Genomic DNA, 12,608 nt, shown 5'->3' with positions numbered 1-12,608 from the left:
ATATATATAACTATATATATATACAAAAAACAAAAAGTGTATGTGTGTATATAATTGAGCTTAAAGTACTAACACACATAATATAAAACCTAAACTAAATTACCCAAGCTTGATGATCTTCAACGAAGCTCTATCTTGGTACACTTGCGGATGAAACTTGACTTGGATCTTTAACATGAATTGCAAGGCTTCAACCACTACTCCGCCAACCTCCATTGAATATGATCGTGAATGCGCAATTCCATCCATCCTCCAACATATTGTTTGTCTAGAATACCTAATAAGAAACATAAACACTAGACAAACAATATTAAGAATTATTTGTAATCATCAAAACAAGATTAGAAGATATAGGCTCATAACATGAGACCTAACAAAACATTCTCCAATCTCCAACATAAAGAATAAATATCTTATCTCTAAGTACATCCGAGTAGCCTGCTCTAAAATAAAAGGATGCCAACTAAAACAAAACGAAATATAACTACCGTCCATAACGGGTGTGCCAAAGTCTCAAAGTAAATACTCTACTCACGGATAGTCTATCATGAAAGTAAAACTTATAACTGTTCAATATCTAGGAGGAAAATTCCCTGCTATGACAATGACACTCATTAATCTATTTGTAATATATACGTACAACCCTTTAATAAGGTCACGATATCTTCGTCAAATTTACAAAATGAAAAAGTCTTTCACAATTCTCGTAAGAAGTTTCGAGAAGATGAGGATGAATCTAAGTATCCATGACCAACACCGTCCATATTGACAGAGTAAACGGACCTGAAAACCACTGTGGCCATCAGTCACCCTCACGTTAACGGTTAACCTATCCTCGAGCACACGGTAACTCCAAATTTTTGTTTTCTTTCGCAACCTCGGATTTCCACGTCGCCGATCCGTTCCTTCTTTCCCTCCACCGAAGCTCGCTTTCGTGTCCCTTTGTGGGCCCCACCGCTCCAGCAGCGCCCCTTGGAGACGGACACGTGTCAATTTGTTGGACATAGTGTCCTTGCCTCAAGAACCGTAGGCGTCCTCCTCAGCTTATATAAACTCCCTCGGAAATGGAGAAGAGAGCTCCAGCGTGATCCAGAAACCCCAGGGCTTCCTCCTTTTCTCACTCTCCCTGATTTTTCCCTTTTGAAAACCCTGGAAATTGGGATTTCATTGCTTGATCGGTTAGTCTGCTTTCAAATTCGTTGCTTGCTCTGCTGTCTTGCTTATTTTCTTGATTTTTTGGCTAAGGTTTTTTTAGGGAAATCAGGGGAGTGTTTTTTTGTGAGATATTAGTTAATTTCTATATTTGAAAAAAGTTGAGTTCCTTTGGGCCGTTTTCTGTGTGCATATGCATGTCCCGTGTTATTTGAGTTGTTTTGGGTTAATTTATTTGATCTTCTGATAGAGGGGTTTTGAGTAATTTACATTTGTGAATTTATTTGTGGGCTAACTCTTTTTTTTTCTGGGTTTCTTGTTCCTATCGCCTTTGATTTGCCTCTACTTCGCTTATTTTAGAAAAAAGACGATTTCTTTGTTTGATTTTATGTGTTAAAAAAAACAAATTTCTAGAGTTTTCTTTTCTTCTCCTTCTTCTAATTTACTTCGAGAGGCAACCCAACGGTTCTTTGTGGAGGCTCTGATTCTTTGCTTTCCAAAGATCAACAGGTTGAGAAATTTGACTTAGCTTTTTCCTGATCACGCTTTTGATGTTGTGATCATTAAGACATTTTCGTTGAGTTTTGTTTCTCGGCTCAATCTATATATATAACCTGTCAATTATAAATTGGGGGTCCAAACTTGTAATTGAATTTGGGTTTACTTTCTTGTTATTGTAGGAACTCAATTGAGATGGTTGGAGGGAGGCCTGTAACTGGGAATTTGGATTTTTGGTTTAGGAACCTGATGGTTGCTGATGGTGCGGAAAAGATGGAAGGAGTTGCCTTGAATGGATGGAAGGATCTTCCAATGGAGCTCCTACTGAGGATCGTTTCCCTCGGCGATGATCGAACGGTCATCGTCGTGTCGGGGGTCTGCACTGGATGGAGAGATGCTATTTGTGCCGGGTTAGGTCGCCTTTGTCTGTCATGGTATACCTTCATCTTTCTCTTTGTCTTTTTTGTTTGCCTAATGGAGATCTTCAGTAGGGTAAATTTCAGATAATGTTCCTAAGTTTTAGAGAGAACTTTGTGGGTTTCACAAAAGAGTGAACTATGGGATAGTGATCGTCGTAAACCTAGATAAAGGGGAAACCCTTTTCTAAATTGCCAGAGGAAAAGAGGGGGTGAAAAAAAATAAGGGCAGAGAAGAAGTTTTATTGGATGGGCAAGAGTAAAAATGTCCACATTTTTGTCATGTGGGAAACACGTTATGGGTTTAACTTAGCTCTGCCATGACTGACATCAAAGTGAGACAAGTTCGGGGATGTTCCTAGGATTTACAATGTTTAGGGGTGCTTTGTGCAAAGTCCTCCAACGTTTAGGGGCTTTTCTGAGGTTTTCCCTTTTCAGTACTTTACACAATTGATTCTGTCATTTTAAGGCCATCTTCCCATCTATAATTACTTTGAGAGCATGTTGTGTTCAATAAGAGGTGAAAAATGAGGAAAGCGGATCTTCTTAGTTTTCAGACAAGGGGAAATACATCCACCTGTGAAGGGAAGATTTTTTTTTTATTTTTTCTGTGGGTTCCTTGTTCACCTCAAAGGAGTATTAGAAAGAATCCTTTGTTAATTCTTGTAACAGTAAAGGATGGCAGTACTGATCTTCAGGGAAGTTATGGTATTCTTTAAAATATCCGACTCTGCATAATCTGTTAGGTTTGTTATATATTCTTTAAACTATTTTGTAGTTCATAATGTTGAGGTTTATTTTCTTTTCTTTAAAGTAAAAGGGGGCATAAACGGTCTTAGATATGTTTGTATTGTGTGTGTATGCATGTACGTATACACATGTGTACATGGATGCTTGTGTGTGTGCAAAGAGAGGGAGGGAGTCTCCTCCTGTGGTTGCCTTAAAACCATTATTATCCCAAACAAGTGCATGCACACTGTTGATTAGAGATTTTTTTAAATATAATCTGCATAAGTGGATTCAACTCATCACTTAACTCTTTATTCTTCATAGAGATTGGAGCTACTTAATCATCCGAGGGAATAGTAGGGAAAAAAAAGAAAGTAATGGTCTAGTGTCATCTAATATATATGTGTATGTGTATACAACACGCCTATATACGGCCCTAATAACATAATCATATATTTGGAAGCCTATGGCTATTGCGGAGTTTACATTATGTGTATGTGCATACAACATACATATATACACCCCTAAATTATGTAATCGTATATTTGGACAATAAGTCTATGGCTGTTTTATAGCTTACATTATGTATGTGTCTGGCTCTTGCTATCTTGTCCCATCATGAGCTTTCTTACTGTCTATTTCTCTTAGTACATGCTTATATTTTCTTCAAAAGTGCACCTTGGTCATGTAAGTAACTCATATGGAAGCACATGAATTTTTCTAATAAAAAAAAGTAAAAAGTAAAAAAAATAGAAAAATAAAAAGTAAAAATCAATAGAAATCCCATGAGCGAGCAATAAGTCTCTTTTGGATAGAAAAGTAAATCATATAGGTCTTCTATCTTTAGGTGTATACCATCTCTCTTTAATTTCTTTGTTCATACAGTCTGAACATTATTGATGGCATAAACTTGAGGAGGATCCTCTCTTATAATTTGTTTAGTGCTTATTCTAGTTGTTGTTGACAAAAGTTAATTTCTTTTTTTTTGGTATGGACTGCGCACCTGTAGGAGCCGTAGACAGGTTTAGGCTAACAGTTTAGTTTCTTTAAATTTAAATATGCAGTTAAAATAAACATGAGATATGCTATGTAAAGCTTTAGTTTTTAATATCAGTTCTCTTGTGAACTTTGTTCTTCTATTGTTTGTGTACTTTTTGTCAAGCAACGATGTCCTCTTTCTCCTTTTCCTTTATTCCATCTTTCTTGGAAATGGTTACTTGTAATGGCATTCGAAGAAAAAACTTGAAAGACATAACACGTTTTTAAACATACAACTGGTCCTCAGTAGGTGGAAACTGAACCAAATGGTTGATCTTGTAGAATCAAATATCAGTAGATGAAACCCTAAACATTATTCTGATAAAGGCATGACTCAAATGTTGCTAATTTTGGTATGCTTTGATATGCTTCTACTAAATAGTTTACTTCCATCATAGTTATGACATTAATCTTCTTCCAGTGAGACAATCAAACAATCAAACGATATTCACAATTGGATCGTTTTTACGGTAGCATTTTGTTATGATCCTAGTTCATGAATTTTGTAGTTACTAATATACGGATCTCCTTTTATTTATAACGAGTATAATGCACGTGCTTTGCACGTGAAAGTACATGTTCTAAGTTTTAAACTTTTATTGAATAGTAAAACTATCTATTAATAAATAAAATTGTATAATAAGATTGCTTAAAAAGAAATGTATGAATTAATTATTATTGTGTAGTTAATTGTAATTGAATGTTTTTCTTATAATGATCGCTCCGTGCTAACTTTTTTTGAATAGGTCCTCCAAATCTAAAATTGTTCTTAAATAAAACTTTCAATTATATACGTTCTCTTAAATATGCCCCTCCAACTTGAATGTTGTTAACTTAACTGTAAATTGACTAAGTTGCATTAATTTGCTAGCTTTTTTCCTGATGTTCCCTAATTAGTTACACTTAACATCTGCAACATATTACAATAGTTACTTCCCATTATTGTTTAATAGGGTAAATTATACTAAGCTGTTATGAACTTTTAGCCTCTATGAACTTTCAAAATCACACTAAACCCCTAATGACTTTTCTGTTTCAAAGAAAACCCCCAATAACTTTTTAAATTTTGCAGATGACACCTATAAATTAGAACTGAAAATGGCATAAAAAGGCATTTTGAAAGTTATTGGGGGTTTGGTGTAATTTATCTAAAAGATATTGGGAGTTTCTATAAAAGATATTAGGGATTTAGTGTGATTTCAGGGTTAATAAGGTCTATTTATTGCAAAATGCTAAAAGTTCATGGGGGCTTACTGTAATTTACCTTATTTAATATTATACTTCTTAGTTTGAATATTACTATTAAAATTATTACACTATCTATATACTATAATACATTTATCTAATTTAATTTTTTTGATTATGCTCTTAAATAATTTAGTATTACAAATATTTATTATATTATCATTAACCATTAATGGTATTATTATTAATATTAAATAATTTTGTTGTAAAAAGGTTATTTTTCAATCATTTCCAAGTATAGATTATTCGGTATCATGTAATAATCTTTGAGAAATTACTCTAAAAATAATATTAAGTTATTTATTTAATGATATAATACTAAATAAATAGTGTAATTCATAATTTATGTGATATTATTAAATAATTACACAGTTTATACGATTAAATATTTATTTTATTTATTTTATTGCTTATTGAATTATAGTATAATTCTTAATAGTATTTAGTAATATATTATTCTATTTGTGCTATTATTTTAATTATTTTATTGGTTACAACTAATAATTGTGTATACTTATTTTATAAATTATTTTATTATATATTTTTAAGTAATTAATAGTTATAATATTATTGATAATTATAATTATTTAGGAAGGTGAGGAGGTGTATAGTTAATAAGAGGCTGTACTTATTTAATGAAAGATTAATTAGAGATAATGGCGTAGTTAGAGGTCAAAAAAATTAATTATTTTAATTATAATTCATAAATAATTATTATAATAATTTAATTGGTAACAACTAATAATTGTGTATACTTATTTTATTATATATTTTTAAGTAATTAATAGTTATAGTATTATTGATAATTATAATTATTTCGGAAGGTGAGGAGGTGTATAGTTAATAAGAGGTTGTATTTATTTAATGAAAGATTAATTAGAGATAATGACATAGTTAGAATTTATTAAAATTTGAGAGGGCAAAAAAAGAAATTAAAAGTTTTAACACCCAGTCTTCTTTTTATAGTAGTATGAATTTGTTCTTTGAGTTGCCTTCCCTGCAGGTGCAAGGATAATATGAACAATCTTGTGCTGTCGTTGGCTCCAAAATTTGCAAAGCTTCAGACTCTTTCCTTACGCCAGAACAAACCTCAACTTGAGGACAACGGTGTAGAAACAATTGCAAACTATTGTCATGATTTGCGAGAATTGGACCTAAGCAAGAGCCTCAGGCTTAGTGACCAATCATTGTATGCCTTGGCTCATGGGTGCCCACGCCTTACCAAACTCAATATCAGCGGTTGCTCGTCCCTTGGTGATGCTGCCCTTGCCTATTTGACTAGTTTCTGCAGGAACCTAAAAAACTTGAACCTATGTGGCTGTGTGCGAGCTGCATCTGACAGAGCCTTGCAGGCAGGAATTATCAAGTTTTGATTTAATTTTTCTGTGGCGTATTGGAAACTTGCATATTTATCCCCATATATTGTCATGCAGGCAATTGGACTTAACTGTAGGCAGTTGCAGACATTAAATCTGGGTTGGTGTGAGACTGTGACTGATAAGGGAGTAATCGGTTTGGCACTAGGATGTCCTGATTTGAGAGCTTTGGACTTGTGTGGTTGCATTCTTATAACAGGTATTCCTTGGTGAAACTAATAGCGAATATGTTTTACAGCAAGAACTATAATTCAAGGGTTCTAATATTTTTTTGGGATGCATTCAAGTCTATTTATAGCTCTTGTGGTCGTCTCTATATTAACTTAAATCAGTTATAGGAACTCATGTTTATAGTCTAGAATAAAAAGTTTGCAGTAGTGCCATAGGCCTTTTGTTTTCCTTCTTTTTAATGTAATCTGTCATGCTATGAGGTTGTCTTATCTCTGTCAGGTCTTCTTTGATTTTGCATACTTTCTTGGCATTTCTTTCTTCGTGCATTATGCTTTCCTTTTTTTTCTTTTCTATTTTATGTTAGCTTTCTGTTTACATGAAGAAGTCTGTTTCCATGTTCCATTGCTGAATGGTTTACAATCAATTTTTTGCAACAAAGGTCTCTTTAAGTGCTATATTCCTTGATCATCAGTATGTAAGAAAATCATGTATTCGGTGGTCACACCTCGAAAATGGAAATTATGTGATTTGGTGCTATGTATTGGTTGAGCCGACACCATGTAAGAAATATCTATTTTCCTGTCAATAGTATTCCAGTGAAGCAAGTAGGATGAATTTTAATTTATATGGATATGCCGGGCAAGATGAGTGTGCTTATGTCGAAAAATTGAAAAATATCACTTATGTTGCAGTTACAAGTGGGAGGAATGATACAATACAACTGCAATATAACAGAATTATTGTTACTGTAGTATATATGAAGAAAAGCAATTCTTGAAACCCTCTAGTTAGAACTTGATCAGAATTTCCTAACAAACAGAAGTTATTCTTGTTCAGATCTTAGCTATAGTATAATTTATTTATGAATAAGTCAATGTCTGGATTTATGCCACTTAGACATATTGATGAGGACATCACGGGCAGATTCGGACGTACCTACCAACGTAGAAAACACCCTCTGGGGGACAACATGTCTATATGGTTTTGAACTAATTGATGACAGATTCGGCAGCTAGAGTTGATTGAGCAGACATCTTATTTTGTTTAGATTTGAAATTTAATTATGGTTTAGATTTAGTAGTTGATTCAGTTTTAGCAGTTTAGATTTGAAATTTGAATTATGGTTCAAATTTAGTAGTTGATTCAGTTTTAGTATCTGAGTGGTTTTAGGGATCTCCAAATTTGTATTGTTCTTTTTTAAGCACTGCTGTAAAAAAAAAGATGAAGATTTGAATAAATTTTTTTACTTGAATTGCTGAGAGCGTGTGAAACCTCGCGGCCTAGTGGTGTGAAACCCTAGCCTGACGCCTCCCCTTCCCTCCTCCTCCACCTCTGAACAGCCCTGTCGCCTTCCTCAGCCACACCGATAGACCAATGCCGCACGCCCTCCCCAATCCCTTGACCAAATCTTCTGTGCGTCCACAAGGATTAGTCGACAACCGCCAGAGCTCGTTGAGCTCTTCCAAAGCAATACAGACCCTCATTATCACTCGCTCAAAGGTTCGTCGGCGCAACTGCCGCAGACTGGAAGCCTGCCTCGACTTAGCATCTCCTTTGAGGTCAGATCCCCTTCCATCGATCTCCGCCTTGTCTTCGATCGCACATACCGTCATCAATCTTTCATCGTCGATCGATCGGACCGCCACCGCCATTCTTCATCCTCGAACAGTCGCTTCGCCCTCTCTTTTCCTCGGATCGAAGACAACATAGAGGAGGCAATTCGGAATTGATCTGTTTTGATCAGACTCAAACCTGGTTCAGCTGGATCTGATTTTCAGCTCAAATCCAACCTACAATGGTAACAGGTCCGTTAATGGTTCATACTTGATTCAAAGCATGTTTTAGAGCCGTTTGGAGACCAATTTGAGTCCGATTCGAATCCGATTCGACCCTGACTCCGCGGCTCACTAGTGCATGGCTGATCCTACAGCCGAAGACGCCCAATTTGTGTACGACCCAGAGACCGGTATGGTAGATCTACAACTCTCTCAGTGGTTTGACTACCAGCCCTTCGACACCCCAGCAAAGTACATTGATCGCGTGACTCCTCAGATCACTGAGACCGTGGAGAGCCGTCTGGGAATCAGTTCGTAGCATCGACGCTTCAAAACCAGACGCACCACTTCACCCCAACTACATAGCTCTCGGAGATCTCCCTCCCCTTATATTCGGCGTCATCGTACCACCTCCAGAGGCCCCTCACGTCGAGCCTGTTCAGCCCGACGAAGGTATCACATTCTCTTGATTCGGTACTTTAGGAACTGTCATCGTATGCATGTTATTATCAATTATAATATCAACTGTTATGCTATATTCTGTTTGATTGTGAGAGAGTGACTCTATTTGCCTCGTATATCTGCTGAATTAAATATTACAAGTCAACTCTTATTACAAGAAAAAAATATTACGTTTCTTTCCTAGAATAATTTACAAGGCCGTAAACTTAGTAAATTGCAATTTTGTTTAAAACCATCTAGAGTTCTACTTTCTTCTTGAGGTTCCTAGCTAGATTGATCGTTGATTTGGTGAAGCATTGTTGTCGCTGTTCTTCATACCTGCATGCACATTGTTTCACATCATTTTTGATATCAGAGCATGGGTTTAAGTTAGGAATTTTTTATTTATTTATTTTAATTGCGTAAAAAAAAACTACCATTAATCTTATTTAGTTGTTAGCATGCTTACTCGCACAGGTCTACACTATCGATTAGGAGAGTAGTGAATCATCTAGTAAGTCTAACATGTCAGGCTGTACAGATCTCGTACTCCTTAAAAGATTCGATGAGCTAGCAGGACAACTAGGTGCCGTAGCCCAGGAGTGTAGAGCTACCCATAAGGTCCTGACAGACTTCCAAAATGTAACCAACGAGAGACCCGCTAGGCTTGAAGAAGCGCGTGTTGTAACTCCGCCGTCGCAAGGTCAAGGGAATGGTCATGGGCACATCGTTCATCGACCCCCACCTTAACCTGTGACTGATCCAGATGCTCAATACCTGAGGAGCATTAAGGTCGAAGCACCAACCTTTGATGGTAAGCTCGACACAAGTTTTCTTGGACTGGCTGAAGAACATGGATCGTTACTTTGACTGGTACGCCCTGACGGAACCGCGGAAAGTCAAATTTGCAGCAATGAAGCTTACCGGACAAGCCTGACAGCACTTCCCATATTCGTACGCTTCCAATATTCATGCCCGTCTCTGTGAACTTCCAATATTTATACCTGACCCCAGTAATTTTTGGATTGTGCTTGGACACTTGTTTAATATATGCTTGGACTTCCCATATTCGTACGCTTTCAATATTCATACCTGTCTTCGTAAACTTTTCAATATTCATGCCCGACTTCGGTACTTTTTGGATTGTGCTTGGACACTCCTTTAATATATGCATGCATTTATTCAGAGTGTGTATACAATTATACGATACATATTTTACTTTAAAACAGTTGTCATACACTTCTTGGACATATATCTTACCTCACATCCACTTCTCGTGACTGAGGTTGGGGTCATTTTTGTCCATACCCAATTTAGAAGTACAACTTAGATGTCATTGTTCGAAAAAGAGTGGTTTTCCAAGCTATAATCTAATTAGTAAAAGAAACATAAAAATTAAATATCTATATATTTAGCCGTTTCCTCTACACTATTTTCTACAAATTTGCCATGTCTTGCGCCCATGTCCATGCAACATAGCATAAAATCCATATTATTTATGACCCATGCTATTATAAGTAGCAAGTAAAACAACATAAATTTATTAAAAGATTGTTTTTGCTTCAAAGCATTGATTAAAGTTAGATATTGATAAACAAAATCTGAGATCAGGCCTGTTATGAGCCCATCTCTTATGGTTATCTTTGGGAATTTGAATGATCTGGAAGCTTGGAACTCAGTATATTCTGCCTTGCTCCCAGATAATGCCCGTTTTTCCTATTTCACTGGTTAATCCCTTGAGAAATATGACCGAGTTAGCAAGTTTATCGATCAAAGGCCTGAGTGATGGATCTATTCATAGTGGAGTCTATCTCCTCCTTTCAAGGTTAATGTTCAAAGCCCTGAGTGATGGATCTATTCATAGTGGAGTCCATCTCCTCCTTTCAAGGATCTCACTATGGGATTGTTTTATGAGACTAACAGGTGATGGGGATATTTACGTTAGAGACTAAATCATCTTTTGAAAGATTGAAGTACTAAATAAATTCATTAGACCATCTCATCCATGTTAATTTCATTTCTTCTCATTAAACCTTTAGCTAATATGAACTCCTTTTCGTCAAATGGCAGATGAGAGTGTAATTGCTTTGGCAAACGGCTGCCCTCACCTGAGATCCTTAGGCTTGTATTACTGCCAGAACATAACCGATAGAGCAATATATTCACTGGCAGAAAACAGCCGAGTAAAGAGAAAACACGTGTGGGATTCAGTACATCGGAGCCACAGCAGTAGCAACAACGAGAAAGAGGGGCTTATGAACCTCAACATCAGCCAGTGCACTGCATTAACCCCTAATGCTGTTCAAACTCTGTGTGACTCGTTTCCAGCGCTTCACACTTGTTCAGGGCGTCATTCACTTATTATTAGCGGATGTCTTAGCCTTACTTCCGTGCACTGTGCTTGTGCGGTACAAGCTCATCCTCGTGCTGGTATCGGGCTCGCGGATCATGCTTATTGAGAAGTGAAATGGGATATTGGTGGTTCAAAGAGCTCTTTTGGAAGGAGGCGGGTCTCTTTCAAGTTGTACAGTTGTAATTATTATGTTGTAGCAGAATGCTTGTGTTGTTTCTGAAGGACTGTAGGAACTATAATTGAGGAATTGCGATGAGTTTGTTTCTGTGCATTGACCTTTTGTTAATATATCGCTGGGAATGATGCGGCTTGGGGGAGCGGAGTGTACGACCCATGGAGTATGATTTCCGGCCAAACACATAGTAGAGTGACCCACCCTCCCTCTCTCTGCAGTGAGTTATTACACGTGGAAGCCCCCAGTAGCCCCTCATTTCTATTTTTACTCTTTTGTTTTATTTTAATTTGTTTTTTGGTAATAAAAAATAAGGCGAGATGACCTATTCATAGCAATCGCACGTATCAGCAAAAAGGAATAATCTCTGGATTCACCCATCTGCCCGGCCGTGGTGGTGATGTTCAAAATGAGTACAAAATGCAAGAGAAGAACAAAAAAGCTTCAACATGTTGACGTGCCCAGCATAGAACAAAGACAGGAATATACAGTGTGGTTCGCGATTTATCTTAAAAACCAAAGACCAATCACACAATCTTCGACGTGCATCAGATCATTGAAGCCGTTCCCTTCAGCTAACCTATTCAAAAATATCCCTGTTTTGTTGGTCGAGGCCCCTATCCAATATATCGCAAAGTATGCTACATTAGCAACCAGCTTAATAGATGGAGTTGCAACCTCGTTAAAAATCACAATGTTATTGCATGCTCTCCACAGGCACCGACATGTAGCGAGGAATACAATTTTTCATAGTTGATGGAGTTTCGTAGAAGATAGGAAATCGCTATTAAATTCAATCAAATCATGCAAAGAAAGATCACCCAATGTAAAACTAATTCTGCTCTCGAACTGCAACCAGACCTCTTCGACAAAAAAAAAAAAAAAAAAGCAAAGAAAGAGAAGAAAATCGAGAAATAGATGCTCGTCAGATTCAGTAGTGGATTGCGAAAAGGCATAAAGAATCATTAATCCAACCTATGTTTAGCAAATTTCCTTGGTTTGAAACCTCCTCTTTGGGAGGATCCAAAAGAACAGCTTGACTTTGTAAGGTATTATGGATTTCCAAATGAAGTTACGTAGAGGACTTGTCATGCCCCCACCAATAACATCATGAGCCACCCTATATGTATGTATAGTCACCCTATATGTATGTATAGCTGCCTTCTAGTGTGAGCTATGTATATGTTGCCATCCTATCATGACCCACCCTATATGTATGTATGTGTGGCTACCCTATATGTA

The 12,608-nt window shown here is 36.6% G+C and overlaps 1 protein-coding gene across 2 annotated transcripts; it reads left to right on the top strand.

Annotated features, from left to right (window-relative positions):
• On the top strand, nt 1,049–11,465 carry LOC109838057 (F-box protein SKP2A-like). 2 transcript variants are annotated; one of them, XM_020406511.1, is made up of 5 exons: nt 1,049–1,178; nt 1,893–2,084; nt 6,082–6,430; nt 6,512–6,653; nt 10,912–11,465. In XM_020406511.1, exons 2-5 carry the CDS (start codon nt 1,900–1,902, stop codon nt 11,298–11,300), a joined length of 1,065 nt encoding a protein of 354 aa, XP_020262100.1. In that variant the 5' UTR covers nt 1,049–1,178; nt 1,893–1,899; the 3' UTR covers nt 11,301–11,465. The 2 variants fall into 2 exon arrangements, with proteins under 2 accessions (XP_020262100.1, XP_020262098.1); XM_020406509.1 differs by having other exon boundaries at nt 1,054–1,178; nt 1,833–2,084.

This window comes from Asparagus officinalis, chromosome 4 (genome assembly GCF_001876935.1).
Source record: "Asparagus officinalis chromosome 4, Aspof.V1, whole genome shotgun sequence".
NCBI lineage: Eukaryota > Viridiplantae > Streptophyta > Magnoliopsida > Asparagales > Asparagaceae > Asparagus > Asparagus officinalis.
The sequence above is the reverse complement of the archived record's forward strand: the minus strand, read 5'-3'. Positions and strand labels throughout refer to the sequence as shown.